The 25,017-nt window shown below is 40.5% G+C and overlaps 1 protein-coding gene across 1 annotated transcript; it reads left to right on the plus strand.

Annotated features, from left to right (window-relative positions):
- Window positions 1–25,017, plus strand: pgm5 (phosphoglucomutase 5). The gene is made up of 11 exons (XM_020648326.3): window positions 1–406; window positions 2,598–2,760; window positions 2,896–3,042; window positions 3,644–3,769; window positions 3,889–4,079; window positions 6,143–6,297; window positions 13,611–13,726; window positions 17,345–17,480; window positions 18,184–18,367; window positions 23,611–23,748; window positions 24,154–25,017. Exons 1-11 carry the CDS (start codon window positions 149–151, stop codon window positions 24,241–24,243), a joined length of 1,704 nt encoding a protein of 567 aa, XP_020503982.1. The 5' UTR covers window positions 1–148; the 3' UTR covers window positions 24,244–25,017.

A 25,017-nucleotide genomic window follows, 5' to 3' on the forward strand; every position in this document is an offset into this window, starting at 1 on the left:
TGGGGGTGGGGGGGGCTGGGTGGGAACTGCTGTCACCTCAATTTCCAGGCTGTCAATCCTCTACTTTTCTACCTCTACTTTTACCCCGAGGAAGAAAACCACTTGGATCAAACTTTTACACTAACTCCAGGCTGTTTGTACTGGGAGGATGGAGATGAGCCCCATCCCGGTGGTGACGGTCCAAACCGCCCCCTTCGAGGACCAGAGGCCCGGTACCAACGGGCTGCGGAGGAAGACTGCGGTGTTCGAGGGGAAGAAGAACTACCTGCAGAACTACATCCAGAGCGTGCTGTCCTCCATCGACCTGCGGGACAGACAGGGCTGCACCATGGTGGTGGGCAGCGACGGCCGCTACTTCAGCCGAGCTGCCACCGAGGTGATCGTGCAGATGGCAGCTGCGAATGGGGTAAGAAGGGAGGGGGGCATCACCAGAGCTGACACCCTGACACTGTCAAGCATTTGTTCTCTTACATCAACACACTTATAACCAAACGTCAGATTAACCTTTCTGAAATATATTACACACAATATAAACTTAGATATTCTTACAAGGAACATTTCACGTAGGTCAGTTGACTGCTTCTGAAGTGGAGACAGAAAAAAAAAAGTATAGAATAGAATAGATTAAAACCTAATTGTCTACTTTTTGGATGCAAAAGACAGATACGTGTCTGTAAAATATATGCCGTTTGAACACAAGGTAACACATTAAAACAAGGTGCCACATTTAATTAATGACAACAGCAGTCTTATTTTTCATTTTAGATGCTCATATGTGTTTGCTGTAGCCTATTGGTTCCCAGCATGCGGGTCTGGTCCCCCATAAGGGGTCATGAGATTCATTTAAACGGTCCCACAAGACGATTACTAGTTGTTTAATAAGAAAAATATTCTTCTATACAAAACGTGCCTCTGTTTGTTTCCTTTGATGTTCGTTTAACTTTGCATTTAAGTAGAGCTATATCACTCTTATTTATTCATTCAAGGTTGAAGATTGAAGTCTTTATTGTCATTGTGCAAGACAACAAAACGACGAGGCATCTCCCTGAGCAGCATGGTGCAAATAGATAAGAACAGTATCTAATAGAGAAAAAGAAACCAACATTACTGGATGAACACAGTAGTTATAGAAAAAAATAAGATTTGCAGGGTTAATAAGACGAGCTATGGGAAAAAGAAGAATTGCTATCTTCAGGAACAGTGATAAGGTAACTTGTTCTAATGAATTGTTAGGCGGACCCATTAAAAGCCAGCAGAGATATTTCTTTAATGTATATTTTTAGGATCTCTGTTACCGTATCAAATCAGCTTTGAGTAGAGAGAAGTCTAGAAAAGCACTTTACAATTCCAAGTCAATTTACCATTCAGAATCTTACATGAAGCATCTCATATATTGTTCATTATGTTTTAGCATTAAAGTACTGGCAGACATCACATCAGCTATTACAGTGATTCCTTATAGAGACAGAAACATGGAAGTTTCAGATAAGGAGTAAGAAATGATAAGAGAAAGTTACACATGCAAACTTCTGGCCCATCTAGAGTGTGTCTGAACTCTTTACTGTCCACAGCAGATAAAAGTATGGAGAGAGAGAGAGAGAGAGAGAGAGAGAGAGAGAGCGATAGAGAGAGAGAGGGGAGGAAAATCCCCACAGCTCATTTTGAAACGCTTGCTCGAAGATCTTTGTGATTGGTTTGGATAGGCTCCAAAGGAAAATCTGAAGGGAATATAATTTGTTTTGGAGATCAGTCCGCTTTTTTTTTTCTTTCTGCTGGCCCGGCCAAATGTCTCTTGATGTCGGCCTTATCAGCACTTCCATCCATCCTGCTGTATTTTCCTGCCTACGTATGCTCCCCCCTCTATCTCTCTCGGGCCATGCTGCCCTGCCGTACGCAAATCAAGTCAGGACAGGGGCAACACTTGCAGATAACCCACCCACCCATCCAAACGTAGACTAAAATAACAAATACGTTTACACATGTCAGCAGGTTTTTTTTTTTTTCTTCTTTTTTTTTTTCATTTTCCTCGTCTGTCCTTTATATACACGTGAAACATGCCGGATGTTAGGAGGATACACTCACGTCAGGAGAATAAATTCTTCTCCAGTGAGGACACTTTTATTTAGAATAGCTGCTATGCAGGGGAATTATGGGATGCTGTTGGTATTACCGCTTTAAAAGTAGCATACACATTCTAAATAGAGAGTGCAGCTCTGTTATTTAGGCTCCCTCTTGGGGGACATCGTTTTGCTTTTTTAAAAACAGGCTGTCAATTAGTCACCTGTGGAATGATGAGAGGCTTTGGGCCAGTGTTGCTTTCACTTGCACTTAGACTCAGGGGCTCATGTAGGAAAAAAAAGAAACTCAAAAACCTTGGGCCAAAACCAGCTCGGGAAACATTAGCATTTTTTCTGCATAATTTCCCCTAGATGGTCATTTCTTCAGTATTTTTTTTTCTCATATTCATAATGAAACATCTAAGACAGAAACAGAAGAGCACAATACCACACTATCTCATCAGAAAGCTTTACCAGAACCAACGTCATGCATTTACGTACAGCTGACGTTTGCTCCTCATCACTATCTATGCCGTGCAGATTGGTCGTCTGGTAATCGGCCACAACGGGCTCCTGTCCACCCCTGCTGTTTCCTGCATCATCAGGAAGATCAAGGCCATTGGTGGGATCATCCTCACAGCCAGTCACAACCCCGGAGGCCCCGGAGGAGACTTTGGAATCAAGTTCAATGTGGCAAATGGAGGTGAGGACGGATAGAGAGGGTTTGTTTGTTTCTTCGTCCTTTGAGGACTTAATTGAAGTCAGCAGGGTTTCAACCTATCTGTCATGTCAGAAATGTCACATATACAGATGTGTCTCTGGATGTTGTGTTTGTTAGGCCCGTCTTCAGATACAGTGATGGAGAGAATCCACCAGGTCAGCCGGACGCTCGAGGAATACGCCATCTGCCCAGACCTCCGCATCGACCTGTCCAGGCTGGGAAGACAAGAATTTGACCTGGAGAACAAGTTCAAACCTTTCAGAGGTACAATAATCACCCTCTCACTCACTCTCTCACTCACTCACTCACTCACTCACATGTTAAAGTAATCATCATTAATGTTATGATGGGTTGCCATGTTGTGAGAAATTAATGTTTTCCTATGAATGGATTAAAATGTATAAAATGAAACTATAAAGCTTTAATAAATTATCCATTATGTAAAATCAAACAATACGTTCCAGTATAAACATTTTATGAAGGCTGCCGTAGAAAAAGCACAACCCCATTTGTTCTTTCTGACTGGGGGGGGGGGGGGGGGGGGTCAAACCTTTTGTGTGCTGTTGTGTTGCTGTTGAGTTAGAATGGTTATATATGAGGTTGGACAGTGTTTCTTTCTTTTGAGCATTGAGCCTGGGGTCTATTTCCCTTTCTTCTTTCAACAAGGGAATGTTTATTTTATTAATAGCACATTTCAACAACAAGGCAATTGAAAGTGCTTCACGCAAGACATAAAAAATGTCATGACGAGGAGAAGAGAAATGCAAATGTAAGAGATCACATAAACATGAAGAAACCATTAAAAAGCCGAGAGAAAAACAAATAAAACCCCAATTCAAATAATGTGTTCTCTTTGTTTTTTTAGTGGAGATTGTCGACTCAGTTGAGGTGTATCTACAAATGCTGCGAAACATCTTTGACTTCAGCGCCATTAAAAGTCTTCTCTCCGGACCAGATCAGCTCAAGATCCACATCGATGCCATGAGCGGCGGTGAGGCGATTCATCACGCTCCTTCTATTGCCCCTGAGCTGTTGTTCAATGTTACTGGAGATTATGCTGTTTATGTTTTTACTCCTCCTCTACTCACCTCTCCTCGTGCTGTGTGACAGTGATGGGCCCCTACGTGCGCAGGATCCTCTGTGACGAGTTGGGAGCCCCCGCTAACTCTGCAGTCAACTGCGTCCCCCTGGAGGACTTTGGGGGCCGACCTCCGGAGCCCAATCTGACTTACGCCACCTCTCTGGTGGATGCCATGAAGGGAGGGGACTTTGGCTTAGGAGCTGCATTTGATGCGGACGGGGTAAGGAATAAAAATGTCTAAGTGATAAAACCTGCTCATTTATTTAACTGATCACGGCGACATCTGTTTGATTTTGACGCCTCCCGTTTAGATAACAAAGAGACCGATTTATTTTTCATTGTTTTTGTTTACAAGATGTTTTCAAAGAAAAATAAATGGTGTCTGACCAGTATTCATCCATATTGGTCCAACAGGACGGTCACTTTTTCCAGAAAGTCGTCCAATAGTCATTACAACTACACACCCACACACACCCACACACACACACACACACACACACACACACCCTTTGTAAAGTAAATTCACTTAGCTAAAGAATTATGTCATATTTCCTCTGTCCCTCCCAATAGGATCAGTATCTTCACGGTCATTAGCAACACTTGTAATCATGTCGGGTTAATGTGACTTTTTTTGTGGTTGCTGTGACGTAATACTCTGACCAATATCTTTAAGCTCTAAACAGTGTTTGTGTTTGTTGGCATACAACTCTTCTACATAACTGTGGCTGATATTATTACCGGAAACTGCTCAACTAAATTAGATGAAAAACTAATTGTTAGAACCTTCTCCAACCACCAATGCCAATTTGCCATGAAAAAAGTCTGAGAATAAGTTTGTTTTGTCTTCATCCTTTTTTTTCTTATCTTGGTAATCTAGTTGAAACCTTTCTGTTTTATCTCCTGGTGCCTTGGAGAGCTCTGACCCCCCCAGGTTAGGACCTTAAGGTTTATTGCATTAAGTCACAGGGTCAGTTCAATTCCTCTCAACATTTACTGTGAAGAGTTTAATTTTAGACTAAAAGTGCAGCAGGAGATAGAAGACCTCCACCAACGCCAATGGCTCAGTTTCCCTGTGAAATGCAGTACGTCTGGATGTTTATGATCTGCCTTTAACGCTTATTCCTAAATTGGATCTGAAACGGATCTTTAGTGGGTTTAGTGGGTCTTTAGTTATTTCATAATCTTCTGACAAGAAGACAAACAAATGGAACCAAAAACAAAACCTGATTGGTGGTAAAACGACTATAAGCCTTTACCAAGAATACACTCAAACTCTAATCACTCTTACACAAATTATATTGACATGATCAGCCACATTTTCACCCACACTTCATCCAGACATTTTCCAGCCAGGGCCCTTGGAAAAAACATGCAATAAGTTGGGGTGAGCCAATGTGTGAACTCAGCAGGTAATCAGGAAAAATCAAGCGAGTGGGCGAGTGATGACATTCATATCCTGAGATCTTTGTGAACGTAATGAAGCTGTCTTATAGACTGTTCTGCTTGCTGAAAAAAAAAGAGAGTTCTTTTCCACTCTTTTGTTGATACTAGAATTCAAAAGGCCAAACTGTCATCTTAGTGTTCAGGACAGCCTTTCTTCATGACATCGTTCTTCCTGAGACCCCCCCTCCTCCCATCCTCTGTGTGGGATATGTGTGAAATAGCAACTCAGAAAGATTTGAGGGGCAGGCTGTCCTGCAAATTAAAGATTTAAGTTCTTTAAGAGTGTGTTTGTAAAAAAGGGCTTTGTGCATTGGTTGAGGGCTATTTTCTGCTCTGGATGAAAACGCATTTGACACTCAGAGGGGTAGTTACTGTAATAAAGAGCCTTTAATTAATCAGGGCCACAACATACTGGCCATACCTGGATTCCCACACCGAAGAGCGCAACACTCCATGCATCTGCTTTTCAACAGTTCATTAAGAAAGTGATTATTTTCTGCAGTAGCACAGTGTAGAAAATGTTCGGTCATCTCTCAACTAGAATGTCGGGGGGGTTCGATTCCCCAGCTTCTGCAGCCACATGTCCGATATGTCCTTGGGCAAGGCACTTAACTCCAAGTTGCTCCTGCTGCTTCGTCGGCAGCGTATGTGTATGAATGGAATTAGTTACCTCTGATGGTCACTTTACACAGCAACCTCTGCAATCAGTGTGTGAATGGGTGGGTGTGACTTGTGTTGTAAAAGGTCTTCGGGTAGTCAGGAGACGAGAAAAGCGCGATACAAGCTCAAGTCCATTGACCATTTCTAACTCACAATGTGCCTAATTTCTGCTGTTTGCAGGACCGCTACATGATCCTTGGAGAAAACGGCTTCTTTGTGAACCCATCAGACTCAGTGGCCATCATGGCTGCTAACCTCTCCACAATCCCCTACTTCAGACAGATGGGAGTGAGGGGCTTTGCCAGGAGTGTGGCCACCAGCACCGCCATAGACAGGTAAAAACACACCGGGTCGCACACTCATGCGCGCCTCGTGGATCTTGCGCTTTTTTTGCCATCCGTCGTCACTTTACCTCGCCCCTCTCTCCGCAAACTCCTGCAGCAGCCCAATCCCTGTAGAGATACGACACTCAGATTAAAAGACTCACCCACTATGAATAAGACTGTGAGATCACACGCACACACACACACACAACCCCCCCTACGCACACATTCACTCACAGCCTATAAATATTGTCCGTTATGTAAGACAAGAGCTGAGCAGAAGGTGCTGAGTGAAAGGATGTGATCCAGGCTAAGGTCATCCCTGTTAACACACTTTCCAGGAGGGGTGATCCCAGCGCTGCACCCCTCTGAGGCTTCAACATTACAGTGCTTAATGGAAATGTGTCATAAAATACAACATGGGAACCAGAGAGAGTAACTATAGATAGGTAAGACTGGAAATAGAAGTATTTTTCAACAACACTTTCAACATAAGGTGTTTTTTTGACCAGTTTCCACTCCCTGCTGGACAGCTGCTCCCTCACAGCATGTAGTTCAGCTGAAGTGACATTAGTCAGGATGTTAGCAGATATAGCAAAAGTATATCCTAACTAAATACGTATGTATATCGATAATTAATGACTTATTTAAAAATGACTGAAGTCAAACTCCCTCTGGGGTTGTTGTTCTTAGCACTGTGTTCACACTGTGCTTCGATCAGCTTGTTTCACAGAGAGGCTCAAACATGTTTTATACATGTTTTTTATCCACTTGAGCCCCTCCCTCTCCAACAGTTTGGCCTACCACCACTTGGGTGACGAGCGATGGCCCTGACCACTCGGGGACAATGTATGTAGAGGACATGTGGAGTTTTGTCGTGAGAGTAAAATTAAAGGAGAACCAAAAGACTTTCCAAACCAAAGCAAGACGGTTTGGTCAACAAGACATTAAAGAATAAGAACCCATTCATCAGAATGGAGGTCAGTCCTACGAACAGATGCAATCGGTTTGAACACTGAGGGAGGGGTGGGCAGGAGGGGAAGCGGTGTGTGGAAGGAGAGCTTTGTTTTGGTCTGAGAGGCTAGTAAAGTGCGGAATCTACTGGACATCTAATCTGAAAGTCGCACATTATGTTGCTCCAAGAAACTAAATCCTAGAGTGCAAACCAATTTATAAAGGGGTGGTGACCTTAAACTGTACAAAAGTTCCTCCTGTCCCAGAAGGCCTACTGACTGCCAGACGGTGATGTCCTCAGCCCTGCAACTCTGGAGTATGGTTATCCACCACCTTAATTTACACACCCTTGTTTTTTAATGCATTATGAAAATGAACATTGAACACTGCCAGGAAACAGAATGTCGTTCTGTAATCCATTCTTATGGGTTTACATTCACACTAGCCTAGGGGGTGAGATATGCATGGTTTAGCACTGGCAGATATTAAGGAAGTGACCTCACTGCCAAACCTGATCTCTGTGGGTTTCACAGTTGTAAAGGGAAAAGTTACGCTCAGATATGAGAAGAGGGATGTTACATCACAGAATAAGTGGTCGTCATTGCTACACTCACGCAAACACACACACACGCACACACACACACGCACACACACACACACACACACACACACACACACACACACACACACACACACACACACACACACACACACACACATAACTCGGACACTGGTCTGTTGTGTTGAACTCCTGCTAGCCTGAGGCTCAGTCTTATGATGTTGAACCAGAATGATCACACTGAACAGCTGCTTGTAAGTTATGCTCACATCGGCACCATGTTAGCCTCTCCTTATCTCACACACACACACACACACACACACACACACACACACACACACACAAGCCTACTCTTTGTCTATTTTCTCAGCATTTGGTCTCCATGTTTTGCTGATCGTATATAAATTCCATTTCCTGGAGACTCTTACTTGGTTGTGCAAACTGCTGAGAATTCAAGTTTCCTTACAGAATGATGTATCTATTACTACAGAAGCTGTGAGCAGACATGCAAACCATGTATTTTATTAATTCAGTTCATAACAACAAATTTCTATGTTCATAACAACAAATTTCTATGTGTTTTCTCGAGGTCCTGACTAGTTTATCTTTTCATCTCGATGTCATGATGCTGTTCATTCCATGATTACGAGTTAAAGGCTGAAAGCATTTTCAACAATCTAAACTAAATTACCAAACCAGCATTTAGTCAAATGTTTTAAAACTAAAACAAATTCAAAACACTTTGCAACTATTTTAACTTTGCAGGACACTTAGTTTAACAGCGTCTTAGCTTCACTGGGCTGCTAGTTTAGCTCAGTTGGTAGAGCAGAGGCCACATGAATGAGGTTAAAGTCCTCACTGCTCTGGTCTGAGGTTCAACTCCCAATCCCGGCTCTATCTGTTGAATGTCATCCACCCACTCTCTAGCCCTACCTTTCCTTTCTGCCTTCAGCTTTAAATTAAAGCAAACAGCCCCAAATTCATGGTGTAATACTGCGTCCTCTGGATGTGTAATGTCTAAGAATGTTTGTCTAACCCTGTGAAGTGTTACAGCCCTTAGTAGTGTGTTGTTAGGCTTGGGCCTGAATCAAGTGTGCACCTTTTTAGGATGCCAAGGGGCCTGTCTATCTCTGTGTGTGTGTGCGTGTGTGTGTGTGTTAGTTTGCTGAGTGTTTAGACTGGGCAAACTCCCTGCTGTGTGTTTATGCACAGTAAAGCAAACTGTGTTATAAAAGCCTTGATGAATGTGCTGGTGTATATGCAGGCTGATATATGCTGTGTGTAGTTGTTTGTGTCCAGAGGGCAGAAGGGAGAGAAAAGAGACCTAATGTGTGTTTAGATGTGCAGAGGATGTTTTGCTGTGCAGGAAACTGATTTGGAATCAGACAGAGTTATGTGTTAAATCTTTTATTCCTGGGGAGAGTGAAGGTGACAGTAATGAGTTGAATGCATCTACGAGTGTGTCTCTGTGTGCATACTGTACTGTATGACGTGGAGGGGAGGGTTCAGAGGAAGAGAAAGTGGGAACAATTATGGAAAAAGGAAACATCTGCCTCTCCTTTCACCGTTCACGCAATGGGAGGATGTAGGTAGAAATGTAGACTGATCCATTGAGACCCCGTTACCAGGATGTAGTCCCAGTTCACCTATTGAATTGTTGAGTAGAATTAAAGTGCAAAGGTCTTGTTTTTAACGCTGTGTGTTTGTTTTAAAGATTGTCGTGCTGGTTTCCAGGATGACCAAGGCAATCAGACACATTTTTATCGCATTCTGTTTAAAACATGATGTGCCACAGGGTTCCCTTTTTAAGAATCTACGCAGCCTTTTAGTCTCTTTGTATTTGTATCATATTCTACATGACCATTTTTGGGGAAAGTTGAGGAAGTCACCATGAAACATAAACGCAACAGACTGGTTCTGATGTGACTCCCCCATCAGAAGAGTCAAAGTACCCTTCATCAGCACCACCGGTCATGTTTCAAACTCTCACAGTTTATCAGTTTTTTTAGTTTTTTTACAGAATGTTCTACCATCACTTTCGAACATGCATTCATTACTCTTAGCGATCTAGTTTGAGTTTTTTTGCTACAGTTTTCACACAATCACAGAGTTGTTTAAATGTTACACCTTAAAGGTTCATCTTGTGCACTTTGTTCTAGTTAAGTTGCTTTTTTGACAAAAGGGGTGGAGATCAAATGATAACTTATGGTACAATCGATACTATACGATATGAAACGATACCATACGTTACTCAATACATGGACTTAATAATACACATAAGGATAACGATAATATCACGATACAGTCATTTTGTGATAATTGATTAAATGCAACATAATCATGTAATGATACATCACGATATCTGAACTAAAATTTGGTTTCAGTTCCACCTGTTGTCAAACTTCTTCTCTTCACCGCTGTTTAACGTTATCCTGCTGTTGTCTTCTTTTTTTTTAAGCTGTTAACTTGTGCTTTGGAACAATTCACTTCTGTTTATGCGGTTGAATATAAATCATCAGTGTCACAATGAGGAGTCAGGGAGCGGTGGCACGGCAAAGGTGAAATAAGTTTTGAGGTTAACTTAAAAAAATCAAAAAAATCAATATTAGGCACCAGTGATTCAGTAACTGTGTCACATGAGTTAGGATGAAGAGATATTGCTGTATCAATATTGTACGTCCCAAACCTTTTTGAGAATACACTAAAGAGCTTCATCATATGCATTGATAGTCGTCTTTTGTATATTTTTGAGTTTCCCATTTTGAAACCAAACACCATGAGGTCACATGTACAGTAGGTTACTGCAGAAGGTATATGCACCTATAGGTTGGGATTCCCTGTTATGTAGCAGATGGATTGATTTTATGGTGTTCACCGGGGTTACTTCTAACCCTGTGCTGATCCCGAAAAAGGCCACACTAGACTCGTTTTGGTATACTTGTAGAGCCATGTTAAATTGCCAAAGTTACGTTTATTTATAGTGTTGAAAACTAGAAATACCATGTTAGGCTGTTGACAGGCTCAATTGTTATATAACTCATATTTTGTTAGGAAGCAAGATGCAGACGCGGCAGCCAAGTGTAATATTGACACAGAGCACACTATCCCGTCTGATATCATTTGATTACTAGTTTTTGACACAGCTTTATAAAGCCTAGCAAATGTTTCAAAACAATGTCAGAAATCTTGATGTGAAACTGATTTCTTGGTACATCTATGACCATTTAAAGAAATCTTTTTTAAGTGTAAACAAACTTCTTAAATTTCAAGTTTGGTTCTTTTAGGTTTACTCCACTGAAGGTTTCTGGTTTGGGTCAAGAAGATCTCACATTTCAAACCCAAGTTAAGCTCTAGCATGCTGCGCTTTTTGTGTGAATGCCAGTGTAAAGCTTTAAAGTCCAGGCTGAGCTCTCTTCAGAGGGGGGAGGTGAGGAGAGAGATCACTGGATGCTATGTTTGGTCAAATATCAAGCCAAGGCCAAAAGCTGGCAATATTTCACTCCAGACTTCATGCAGAGACCTGACCCCTCACATTAGAACTCAGTAGTCACTCATGCTTAACAGGGATGTGCAACGATACAAAGAATACAAAAGGAGATGTGTGTTTAGTGACTCTAAAGTGATAATGTGGATGTGTGCATAAGTTTGAGTGTAGGTTTGTAATCCTGAACTTTGAGTGACAGAGAGGGAGGAAGCGGAAGGTAGAAATCTGAGTCCAGTTATAAAATCTGTGCAGTCCCCCTAAAGTGTCAGGGCTGTTAAATGTCAGACCTTTACTGCCTCTATTCGATTGTATATCATTTTACTGTTAGGACAGGTCTTTCATAAGGTCTATAAACCTCATCTCTTGCCACAATGTCCTCTTTCCAAAAGAAATGCACCCCACATCTATGCAGGTAAAAAAAAGACCAAATAAAAAAAGTGTAGTTGAATGAATTTTAATGCCTCTCCCAATTACCTTAGTAGTTTATCTTTTGATACATTTCATTTCATTTGCTTTAATTCGTTCTTTTTAAGCAGTACAATGTAGAGGAACACTTTCTTTTCATTTTGGCCTTCAAAGAAAGAAGAGGTTTTAAGGTGTCAAGGGTGGACTAGGCCAATACTCATCTGTCTGCTTTTTTCTTTTTTTAGCAAAGCCTGTTGAAAGCATGCGTCTGTGCAAATATGCATGTTTGCGTTCATGATTACATGGAATTACGTCCACCGCTAAAAAAACTTCTGTTGTTGGATATAAAACCAGATAACAGTTTTGGTTGAGAAGACTAAGCTGTGTTTGTTTGTTGATTTATGCTCGTTTCCCATGTTTGGGTATTTCTGTTGTTTTTTCCGTCCAACTTTTGATGTTTTTTTTCAGCACAGCTGCTGCAATCATTGAACTTGAGAAAACACGAGCCTCTTTACACTCACCCTGTTCTGTCCCTACATTTTGCACCACTGTTTGCAGCTGAGCACATGCTAGGGTCAGTTTCAGTGCTTTCGTTGGCCGTGGACGTGCCGTTTAAAACGTCAGAAGCTCATCAGACGGCCAGAGTTTCTGATTTCTTTTAGGAATGCCAGGGCTTTCCGCTCCAGCTCTCGCTTCCCCAGAGGGGAGTAAAGCCGGTTAGTCTTATTTGGCAATTTATCCCATCCTCTTGTAAACAACTGTGTCGGGCACTTTGGGGTTTATTTATGTGCATGATGATTGTGTGGACATGCACCACCACTTTAAAAAACCCGCCCACAACCACATATATTGTGCCGGGAATTCCCACAGCACAAGTAACTAAGATTTGTACTTGTTTCTCTTTGTGAGCAAAACATCTTTGGGTTGCTTTGAATATTTCTCCCTGCAACTTAGCTCTAGGAACTGTGTTTACATCTTGCTGCTGTTGTCGAGGAGGTGGGGATGATGTGGCTGAGGAGGGATCTGTGGGGAATGGGAAGGACACTGAGTACACTGAACAGACATTTTTGTTCCAAACTGTCCCTAGCTCACAAGTAGACATGCCATGATTCCAATCTCTTTGACTGTATTTTTGTCACCTTGTATGAAATGCTAAAATACATCAGTATCAGTATAATGTAAACTGAATGCATGGGCATCTATGGGATGATAGTTAAATATAACCACCTCTCTTCAATTATGATAAAACAATGGTTATTTCATGATAATACCACAACTAATTAGACAGTGCGCAATAGTGTTTTTCAATGTTTTTGCCACACTAACTGCATGGAATAAAACACTTTTGGGAAATACAACATCTTTTATTGATTTTTTAAAATTCTATTTTAAGTTTTTTTTAACATCCTATGATGTTTACTCTCCTTATATCTTTGTCACGGCCTTGACCAACACCATAGGAAAAATATCTGTTGCTTTAGCTACAAGATGCTCAAATGTGTTCAATAATAGTTACTAACTTATTTTATTCTGTCGGTTATTTTGTGGCCGGACATCCAGATCACCACATCCGACTTGTTTGTTTGTTTTTGCTGAGGTGTGTCTTTCCATGATGGAATATATGCTATCTTTTTTTGTATAGTGTTTTGAATTGATTTACATTTGTGCTTCGTTTCGTACAAAGCTCAGTTTCAAAACTACTTGTGAGAAAATGTTAACTCACTTAATTCTCTCTGCCTCTGCCTTGACCAGATTACACTTGTCATACAGCATTTGGTTTGCTTCATTTCAAAGGTCAGGGGATTCTTTGTAATCGTATCCCTGTATCAGAACTGGTAACTAATGGGCTTGAGAAGGAGATGAATTCATTGTTTGTTTAAGTGCATTAAGTGTTTGTTTCTCTCTTTCTTTCCATGTGTGCAGGGTAGCCAAAGCCATGAAACTGGCGCTCTACGAGACTCCTACAGGCTGGAGGTACTTTGGGAACCTGATGGATTCCGGGCGTTGTTCTCTCTGCGGGGAGGAAAGCTTTGGAACAGGTACAACCCATTATTCTTCAGCCCACTTAAAACATACTTACTCAACAAAAGACTCCTGCTATATTGTTTTAATGCTCAACACAGATCAGAGATGATTCAAACAGATGTAGTGCAGGAAGCGCTAAAAGAGAAGGTCAATGATTTTAATCACTTGACTTGTTCGGAAAATGTGAGTGTGTGGGTGTTCGAGAAATCCCCTCCCTCTGCAGCATCTGTTGTCGAGGTGTCTGCAAACAAAGCTCTCCACTAGCAGCTGCTAACTGTGAATATGCACCAGGGACTTGTTGAAGTCCGTCCAGTCACCCTTCCCCTAAAATCAAAGGAGAATTGAAGTTTATTGCCACTTGGGTGTATAGCGTTGGACATTATCAGTATGGGGTTATAATAACACCAAACTTATCAAGTGAATTATCAGAGATGTGGGAACACTGGGATATCACTTCAGTTCAATCAGACCGACACATTCACATTTTGCTTTGTTTACACCAATTCTATATTTGCGCTGCATTGGTGGCTTTGAAACAATAATATTCTTCAGGGAAATGGCTGAAACAGTACATAAGTGTCGCTTCGATCCAACTTTTTGAAACATTTTTTTAAAATTCCAACATTCTCCAATACCTAGGCTATGGGTATGTGCTCATACCGAGTAATGATCAGATACCAAATCTTAGCTTATCTTTGTTTGGTTGAATTTGTCTACCACCACCACTCGAAACATTAGTTTTGCAGAATTTGCAAAGTAGTCATGAAAGTTGTTGGTGTAACAAGCATTCAATACACAAATCTGTTCAGGCTTTATTGTTAGCTTCCTCCATGCTATGTTGGCTCCGACTGACAAAATGTGCAGGCCTACCAGTGCACTGATGACAGTGACATAGTATGCGTGCGCTCACTATTTACACAGATTAGCACAGAACTGAATTAAATAGATCTGCCTCATGGAAGGGCCTTCTGATTAGCTCAATTGTCATCATGATAGCTGATGTAGCTATTTGAGTCAGTGTTGGACCGATATCCGATGCCAGGATCGGATCAGTTCGGTTTGTCTTTAAAGATAAATAAGTCTGAATTTGTCTGCATTAAACACGCAGTGTTAAATGTTAAAATTACCGACAGGGATGATGACTGAAGCCCCAAAAGTAACATAATAATAGCTCTATTTCCCTCTCTTAGTTGCATGTTCCAGGTCCACATTCGTAAGCAGAGCATCCCGACTGCCTGTAGCTGCGAGTCAAAGATGTGTAATAGATGCGAGAGCTGTGACCCTGACTGCATGTGTAAATAATCCCCATTCTTCTGCTATAAAAGGAGACGGGGCTCCCTGAAACGCTGCAACATGCACGCATGCCTCCAGTGTCAATTTTTTTTCTATGAATGCAGCCAGACACACACAGAGACATACACATACATGGTCAGAAAATGTAAACAATGCGTGTGCACAAATAATACTCACACATTTGCTCTTGCCCTTCCTTTATCTGCTTTTCCACACTGTTATTTCTATTATTTAACCTTTTTACAATTCTGAACTACTTATATCCCTTCTTTTAAATCTATTTCGGACTAAAGATTTTGATTGGAGATTATGTCTAACTATTAAAACAGAGGGAACAGAAAAAGCTCTAAGTGAGAAGAAGAGATGTTAGAGGCTGTGAACATGGAGAAACTTGTAGACAGAGAGTCTAAATATGAGAAGTATTGACGAGGAGGAGAGAAATGGAAGGAGCAAAGATGCAGATAGCACAGAGAAGTATGGGAGCTTACTCGTTGTCTACCCATGTAAGGCCAAAAGTTCTGAGAGAGCCCAGAGTAGTAAATCAACTGAGCTGCACACCACTCCCGCTCTTCACTAACTCTCAGAAACACACACAGCACAAACTGTCAAACATTGCTGTTCACATTTTTCCTAGGTTTCATTACTGTTATTACATTATAGTCCACTTGGTTTGCAAAGGGATAAAACTAGCGTCAGAGCTTTAAAACATTTGCACACAAAATACAGTTTTATGTCATTTAAATTTCTAGATTCATCATTGTGTTTAGTGGTGTATTTAATCCCCAACAATCTGGGGAATAATCTATGAAACTATTCAAATTTGTCTGCCCCAAAAACGCTGGGATATCTAGAGCACTAACTCAAGCTTTTAATGCGCTTTCTGGAGACTTTTTTTTTTACAGTTTCGAGTTGCAGAGTTGATCTAAAAAGAGATGATGTAACTATGACATATTGAACATTTCAATGAGTGATTCCTCCCTCTCTGTGTTTCTGTGTCACAGAGAGACATGGATTAAATTATGACAACGGTCAGTTTCCTAAAAGCTGCACACTGCAGGAGTCAAACTCTGATCTAGGAAGCAAAATTCTCGTTTTCAGTTTTTGGTGAAAAGATAACAAAAGCCAAAAAAATGCAAATGCTATAAAATAGACATAAACATGATGTTTTTTCTTATAAAAAAGACAACGAGTATCTTAAACTGATAGCAAACAGTTCAATCCATTTTCTGTGCCAACAAGCTCTGCGATGGAAACATCTCAACATAATCAGGCTTATTAAAATGTCAGTGTCCCCTTAACAGATACCTTTACCGAGCAGCTGTTTTCAGGAACAGACTGATTGCTCCCCAGTGAAGGAACATGTTCAAGGGTGTGAGCCACTCCTCTGCTTGTGTGTATGTGTTTGTGTGGAGAGCTGCTAACGTTATTTGTGTGGGTATGTTTGGTCCATCTCCAAGCCTTAGCACTCACCCTGACCTTTTGATGAACACACAGAACGTACAGTATGATCAAGTTATCAAGTAGAGATTGAATAAGTGGGCTTTTACGGAGGTCTCTGCCTCTAAATTTAATGCTAACATTTCCCAAAAAAAAAGTAAATTCAGAAGGCTTCAGAAGGGTGAGGCAGATTTGCAAAATATATCAAAGGTAGGTTGCTACGCTAGTTAGCTACTACCAACATTGAATTCATAAGGCTTCAAATTCAACTTAATACAAGGACATTTGGCATGGAACGACGTGATTAAGAGGCCAACACTTTGGCTTCTGAATCATGCTTGAAGTCATGTTGGACTGTTACTGTAATGTCAAACATTTGAAATGAACTATTTCTGAATGGCGGCAGACGTTTTGATTCCTGCACCAGGCTGCAAATCTTTCTGAATTGGAGGGCGACATGAAGGCTCTGCCAGAAGAACTAAAACATTAGCTTTCAGAATCCTATGCTAGATGGGTACCTCTCTCATGTCTGTCTGTAAATGAAGAAGTTAGAGTCAGGAGATGATTATCTTAGAGAGGCCTTACGAGTGGAAACAGCTATTTGGCTACGTCCTAACCAGCACCTTTAAAGCTAACTAAATATAGTCTGTATTCAGGTTATATAGGTCTTCGATAAGGCCTGTTGTCTTCCTTTGTTTCCAATCTTTGGTTTCAAAGTTAGCCAATGACTGCCAATCATTTCCTCCTACTGTCTAAAAACGTAATTTCAATGTTTTACATGACACCAAAGATTAACTATAGACATACCAGAGTAGTGTTTTGATTTTATATAACCTCATATTAAGTGCATAACTGTAACAAAGTATGAGAAGATTATTTTTGTTGATTTCTTTCTCCTCCAGGTTCGGACCACATCCGTGAGAAGGACGGGTTGTGGTCTGTGTTGGTGTGGTTGTCCATCATGGCCGCCAGGAAACAGGGTGTGGAGCAGATCGTCAGAGAACACTGGGTCAAGTTTGGACGTAACTATTTCTGCAGGTAATACGTTGATTATTTTTCTCTTCTTGTTGGGGCTGTGATGGTGAGTAGTAATTGAAGTGACCACGAGAGCCACCCTCGTTGTTTAAACCATTACATTTAATGTATTTTGAATTTGTTGAAACCTAAAATGTCCTGCTGAGATTGACATGATGATTCCGTTTTCCCAAAAGTCTCAACCCCTTAGACCCCCACCGGAGCCAAATATGTCTCTCAGGCTTTCGCCTTTGTCCATTTCTTTTCCAGTCCTCCTCATTGGTCGTCACTTGTTCTTATTTTAACCTCTCCCCTGTGATAGGCAGAGATAGTTACTGCAGTCAATGTTCCCACTGACAGTTGGTGCAGCTTTTCATATTCCCATAGAGAGCTTTTCTAATCTGATGCAGATTTCCCACAGTTTGTATATGGAGAGGACACACAGGACCTGCACTCAAAGAAGTCCTCAAAGCTAAAACATCTGCCATCATTTGTGGAAAATCCATCAATCAAAATCTTGTCTCTAGCAGTTTAGGGTCTTAGCGCACTAGCTGTTTCATTTCTGTGGGCTAAGACTTTAAACCAACTTGAATAAAGAAGGATAGAAATATTCCTAATTCAGAAGAGGGAAAATAAGTCAAAACGCAACATTGTGCCATAGTATGTAAGTGTGCATATGGAGGGTTTTTAAGTTAAGACTGAGCATTACTGTGTTACTGGTTTTCAGATTTGACTATGAAGGCCTGGACCCACGAGCATCCTTTTACCTGATGAGGGATCTGGAGGGAGTAATGTCAGATAAAGCATTCACCAGCCAGAAGTTTGCTGTAGGAGACCACGTATACAGCGTGGAGAGGGCCGACAACTTTGAGTACATCGACCCCTTGGACGGATCTGTAGCTCGAAACCAGGTCTGTGAAGGCTAATAGAGGGAGTACAAGAATGGGTTGTTACTGCTCTGGTTGTACATATCACTGATGGAATGGCTCTGGCTCTGATATATGGTAAAATCCGGAAGAGACGTCGAACCATATGTAAGGCGCAGTCTGTTTTGGGGGATCTCCCAGAGGTAAAAAAGGCTATAACTGTCTTCTTGTGCGATGATTTCAATTACGTTCAGCAAAGTCCACAATGTGCAGGTTCTGTGCAGCTGTGTAGCTCTAGTTATATGTGTTCGCCCTGATGAGTTTGACTAATAATTTGTTCAGCCTGCTAGCCGATGGAACAGTTGAGTTTTCAGCCCACAATAAAGTTGATCATTGAGAAGCACAGACACACAACCAATTCACCTAGAGTCACGCTGACCACCTCCCAAGGTCAATTGTTGTCTTTGATTAATGAGTGGGATTTTCAATCAAATCAGCACTCCAGGAGGTTTATTTACCTCACAATATACCACCATTATGATCATGACCTAATGGGGATGAAATCCGTTAAAACATTGTGCCGCAAGCCTGGCCCATGTCGCTATGTACCAGAGCCCTTTGCAAATCGAAGAGTCTGCTTGGAATACACAATAAATGGGGGCGAAATTTTCAATTGCATCAGGTAGCATGCAGTGGCAGCGGCAGTAGCTCACTCTGCAGGGATTTGGGTTGGGAACTGGAGTGTTGCCGGTTTGGTGCAAATCAAATCTGGAAAGCGATCTGGTGGCTGGAGAGGTGCCAGTTCACTTCACTGCCCAGGTACTGTCTGTTTTTAGATGTTATACGCTGTAGCCAAAGGAAGTGGTTTAGAAAGTGTGGTTCACCTCAGGTCCCTGAGGTTGTCATGGGGTCAGACATTGGGTTGTCATGCACAAAGACATCTTACACATTCACACATACTAACACCTCCATTCTCTCTTTCGTACACATGCAGTCACTCATCAGCCTGTTTTAATCTGGACCACCCACTACGCTTCAGTGTTGTCCCTCTAGAGAGGTTCCATGTTTGGACATGACAGTCTATCTTCTATTTCAAACCATAAACATATGCATACACACATAAGACAAACAGCACACTTCCTTAAACACATTGATAACTCTGTGGGTCAGTTTACCCTCCCTGTCCTCTCCCTCCCTCCCTCATTTCCTCTCTCTTGATCTCTCTGGAGTTTACCCAGCTGACTCCTTTGGTTCTTTCCAGAAGTGTGTGGAAACTAACTTCTTGGCGTCAACACCTCTTAGCCATTGCCCCAACTTAATACCACATACACACACTCTGTGCTTTTATCTGTTGTCTGTACAGTAGGTCCAGTTGTCCCTGTTCAGAAGTGTGAACACATGCACTACCTTGGCCTTCATGTCTTCATACTTGTGACCCGGGCAAGGTTTTGGCTACAATGTGTCTGCAGCTTCACCTTATGGAGCTACCTTCACAGAAACAAATGTCTCTCTTTGAATTTCTTCAGCATAATGCCATGGTAACAGCCGCTCCACAGATAGTAGTCAGTCACCCTACAATGTGATTTAACCTCACTGGAAAATCCTCAGCATCCCAGTTGCCCCAGTGTGTGTTATTACAGCACACATTCCTCACAGGACAGAATTATATCAGCTGTCGTCTCACTGACCGTCCCTCCACTGCAAGTGTGTTTGAAGGGGGAAAAGTGGGCACATAGACACTGACACACAGGGCAGAGCAGGGGGGATTTACGCAGCAGTGGCATGGCAGCCTTTTGTAGTCGTCTACAGTTGTCTACTGCATTCATTCTGCATTGTTCACATATCTCAGAGAGAAAGATACCGGATAGGTGGAAGTCATTGCCATAGCATACAGTAATACCTTAAAGCTGATACAGCTCTATTTTTGGGTAACACCGGTAAAAAAAACAACTAAAAAAATGTGTTTTTATTATTTACAGTCTGTGACTTATTTATATCGAAATAATCTGTTTTGCTGTCTCTTTGGATTTGCTAATTATGGTTTTCTAGCACATCTTCACCAGCTACTAAGGTAAATGGAGAGTGAAAGGCTTGAATAGGTCAAAAAATGTGTCAAAAAGTCATCACTTTATTAGACCAATACAGCTAATCAAATTGATCTTTCTACTACAGATGTTGCTGGAGCTTATGGACCTCTTTGGGTATTCTAGTAGTAGTACTCAAATCAATTTGCTATAAATGAAAATGTTCTCTATTTAAAAAAGACATGGAAGAAGTAGCCTAGCTGAGATTACAGTTAAGCTCAGCGGCTCTTTTTGCTTGGCTAGCTATCTTAGCAAGACATTAGTCAAGAGCCGTGTTTGAAATCACATTCCCATTCACTACTCCTGACTCCTTACTGAGGAATTTTTCTGTAAAGGACTATGCTATATAATGAGTTCATTTGTATAATAAAAAAGGTCAGACAACAAGAGCTGATATTCAAGCTTAAAGCCAGCTCAATCATAAAGACCTTCATTTCAGTGATAACTAATATTATACTGGTTGTATTTTCACAAATTTGATAACATTTAAAGAATGCATATAAAATCCTTTTTTTTTGTAAAATAATGAAACTATATTTTTGTATTCAAGTATTTGTCTCATGTATAGCCTACAGACTTCAGTATTGTGCCTATCAACATCACTCGGACAAAATAACATTACCTGGCCAAATTTACTCTAGATTGATGGTATGATATCGCTTGGTTTGAGACCACGTTGTACAATTCTTTTCACAGTGTGGGATACAATGATTCCCCTATAGCCTATGTATGGTGTAAAATAGTTATAGACCTAACTCACAAGATGGACAGCACAACAGAAGAGCATAATTCCTTTAACCTGTCCAATAGTGAGTAGGTCTAGTCGTGGGTTTTAGACACAGCCCAGGTTTTTTCCTAATCATAGCTATGAGCATAATTCAAGTATGATTTATGAAATGACAAAGATTTCTGTCCATTTGTATGTAAAATGATCTGTTTTTAGAGAATTATCTGAATTCATCTCTCATTTTTAGCAAGCCAAGCTGGCTAGCTGAGGAGTTAGCTACAGTATACTGATAGCTATAGCTGTCTTTTGGAGGCAGCAGTGCAGAAGTCAAAATATTTGGTAAATTAAATACATAGACAGAGGATTTGATGGATATGTTGTCTTTATTTTACATATCTAGTTGGTTAAACTAAGCTCATTAACAAACTAATTAGCCCACTAATGAATTTGCCTTGTAAAGAGACTGTACACATTTGATATCTCAGTTTTGGCTAGCCCTGTAGGCTATTCTTTTCCAGCTGTACCCTCCAGCAAGTACCCTCTTCTGTTTTCTAAAGGTTTTATACTCCAGTTTATTCATTGATAATTCAGACAGAAACAAACAGGCTGTGGCTGGCAAAGTATGCGCTACACTCGGGGCCTCTTAGCTTTGTAGCACACGTTGCTTTTAGCAGGCATTAGTCAGCCCTCTCGTAACTCTATTGTTAGAGATGAGCTGAGACACTCATATTAAAGAGAGACAGACAGGCGGACGGACATGTCTTATTATCACTGTCTCTCCTCACACTGACTCTGACATGTTGAACTCTCGAGCCAACGTCAAATTAGGAGGAAGGGGAGCAGGCCATGCAGTCTTTACTTTTATTGCTACAGTCTATAAGTGTTAAAGCTGAGTCCCAGTTTGAAGAGGTTAGCATCATCATGTCTAAGATGGGGTTTTGTTGTACTGTGGGAGTGAACTAACTTAACCTTTTGCTTATATAATAGTTGATAAAACTATTCTTTAGGCCACTCTACTTAAAGGAACACAACATTTGTTTACATTAGTCATCGTGGTATCTAAGGCCAGCTGTGATATGAATGCCAGACCGTACTGTAAAAGTGACTAAACCACTTGGACATTTTTCTTGTTCACTTGTTTTTCACAGAAGATATGACTTCCTTTCCCTCTGAGTTTGACTTTTGCTCTAATGGGATAGGGGAAGAGGCTCTGAGGAATTTAGGACAGATAAGAGTCATCGCGCATCCATTTGTTAAACCGTCTTATCGTCCTTACACGTCAGCCAGCAACAGTTATGGTTTGTTACCCAAATGCAACAATATCCTGTTTTCTTCCCAAAACTGCTGAGGTGAAGTTTAAAAAGTGACAATCGAGGCTTTTCAATTGTGGTGTTTTAATCTGCTTTGGTGCAAAATCGTTCTCCATTGTCAGAATATTAAGGAAACAGTGAAAACACCTCTTTGTCCAATCCATTTGAGAAACTGAAACACTATCAAATTAAAATAGTGCAGTCAGTAGAAGTACTTTATTATACATGATTAATTATAGGCCTCATATCTTTCATGTCTCTACTACTACTATTTTTTAAACTGTTTAAAAAGTGCTTCTCAAATAAATATTGTAATTTAAACCTACCTGAACCACTTTCTTCAAAATACACAAGAGTGACATCTAGTGGATATATACAGTTACTGCTTATGAAATAATTATCTTTACTGACTCAATTAATATTTTCTTTTGTTTAAAATTTTAAATTTTTATAATTGAAAATAACTATATATATATTATTTAGCAAAAATAATACATGAATATATATATATATATATATATATATATTCATGTATTATTTTTGCTATAGGAGTTTATGATGCTTTATTACTTTACAAATCGGACTCTATGACCAACACATATTAAACCCAACGTACTTGTACTGTCCTGTACCTGTTCATATGGCAATAAACATCTACTTTGTTCTATTCTATTCTATATGCATCTACATAGTGTGATCTCATCAAAGATTGTTTAATTGATTGATAAGAACAAGTGTGAAGGTCTACAAACTGTTTGTTTATATTTGACAGCTATGTTTGTATGGGACGGTGTAGGTAAAAGTAAGGGTGGACACTGAAGTTTGGAACCACTGATTTAGATTAGATTTAGACTTATGAGCAGACTTAAATAGACTTTAGCTGATGTACCTGAATCACAAACAAAATATGTTGGTGCTAGCTGATTTATGTGTGTTTGAATTTAATGATGAATTCATTTTCTATGCTGCATGCTGACGATGCAGTTTAACTTAGCTTCTATACCAAGCATTAATGTGAAATCTTGCACAGAAATTTTATTATAGCTTTTGCTAACCCTTGTCACTTGACACTGTAATTGGGAGAATTGAGGGTTTCTTTCTTGTTTCTGGTTTCTTGTGGACATTTGTTACAGAGTAAATAAGACAAACATTGTTATATGTTTGCAGGGTTTAAGGATCGTCTTTAATGATGCATCGCGCCTGGTGTTTCGGATGAGCGGGAGCGGAGGAGGGATGGGATCCACCATCCGTATTTATGCTGAGAGCTTCGAGAGAGACCCGGAGAGACAAAACAGAGAGACACAGGTACGGACCGAGTGCAATGGTGTATCTGCTAGATTATTCATCTGTGTATTCATTGGTGTGTGAGAGTGAGTGAAAGAGAGATTTCTGTTTGTGTGTCCATCATCCCACATGTTAAATTCTGCTTCTTTTATGCCATCCAAAACAAGTGTATTGACATGCAGTGTTCTGCCAACTTAATCACTATACCACATGTAATATCAAATCTTTACTGAGAGCCAGTTGGACTGAGCTTGAGGTGATTTCTACAGGGTCACAAAATGTAAAGTTTTATTTAAGATTTTCTTATTGAACAAGAGGAATTTATACAGTTATTCAGAGCTCGAACATGAGAAAATAGAAAATCTCCAAAGTGTCCCTCCCAAATGATTCCAGTCATTGTTGAATGTCATGTGATTCTCTCTGCAGGTGGTGCTGGGTCCTCTCATCGCCATCGCTCTGAAAATCTCCAACATCCATGAGAGGACGGGACGCCGCGGCCCCAATGTCATAACATGAGCAGCCAGGACAAGCACACACACACATGCAAGCACACGCACACACACACACACGACTTCTACCTGCTCACACACTGAAAAAAAATTACCTTCAAAACACACATTCTTTGTCTGCTTATTTGGCTCTTTTTTAAAAAAAATCCTGTCTCTGTAGTTGTATTCTCATTTTTTCCATCCATCCTGATGACTCAACAGACTGAGTTTATGTTGTGCACTTTTATAACATTTGTTTAATGACCACTATCATCTGTTAGACATTGAAAACTGAAGAAATGATGTGTCCAAACCAGGGAGGTGATCTAATTATGAGCAAGGATAAATAATTAAACCAGTATCTAAACAGCAGACATAATAAAGGTGCAGACTGTTAATGTTGTGAGTAAGAGAGCCTGTAATTTTTCATTGTATTGCTTTAACCTGTCTTGTCATTTATATCTAATATAATTGTTTTTTCATAGCTCTTTCATGAACTGTTGTCCAAGTGTAAAATGAAACAGGCTATGCGTCATAACTAATTAGTTTACGTTGTTCATGCATATCTATATTTTAAATTTGTCATATTTGTGTTTACTACCTGATGGCAGGGTGCTCAAAATGTTAAAAAAACAAAGAAAAAATAAGTAAATAGCAAATGACGTCTGAGGTGAAGAAAATATGTTTTTGTATTTTTTTGCTCATTCGACCATTTCTTTAATCTGCTGGTGTATGCTCGATAATGCTATTTGAATATGTTTTTTTCTTTTTTTTAATCCAAATAAACTTTTTTGTGTGTCTA

This window comes from Labrus bergylta, chromosome 2 (assembly GCF_963930695.1).
Source record: "Labrus bergylta chromosome 2, fLabBer1.1, whole genome shotgun sequence".
Classification (NCBI taxonomy): domain Eukaryota; kingdom Metazoa; phylum Chordata; class Actinopteri; order Labriformes; family Labridae; genus Labrus; species Labrus bergylta.

Coding starts and splice junctions, on each gene's coding strand:
- pgm5 (XM_020648326.3), top strand. CDS start 149: ATGGAGATGAGCCCCATCCCGGTGGTGACGGTCCAAACCGCCCCCTTC. Junction 3,770..3,888: donor CATCGATGCCATGAGCGGCG/GTGAGGCGATTC, acceptor GCTGTGTGACAG/TGATGGGCCCCTACGTGCGC. Junction 13,727..17,344: donor GGAGGAAAGCTTTGGAACAG/GTACAACCCATT, acceptor TTTCTCCTCCAG/GTTCGGACCACATCCGTGAG.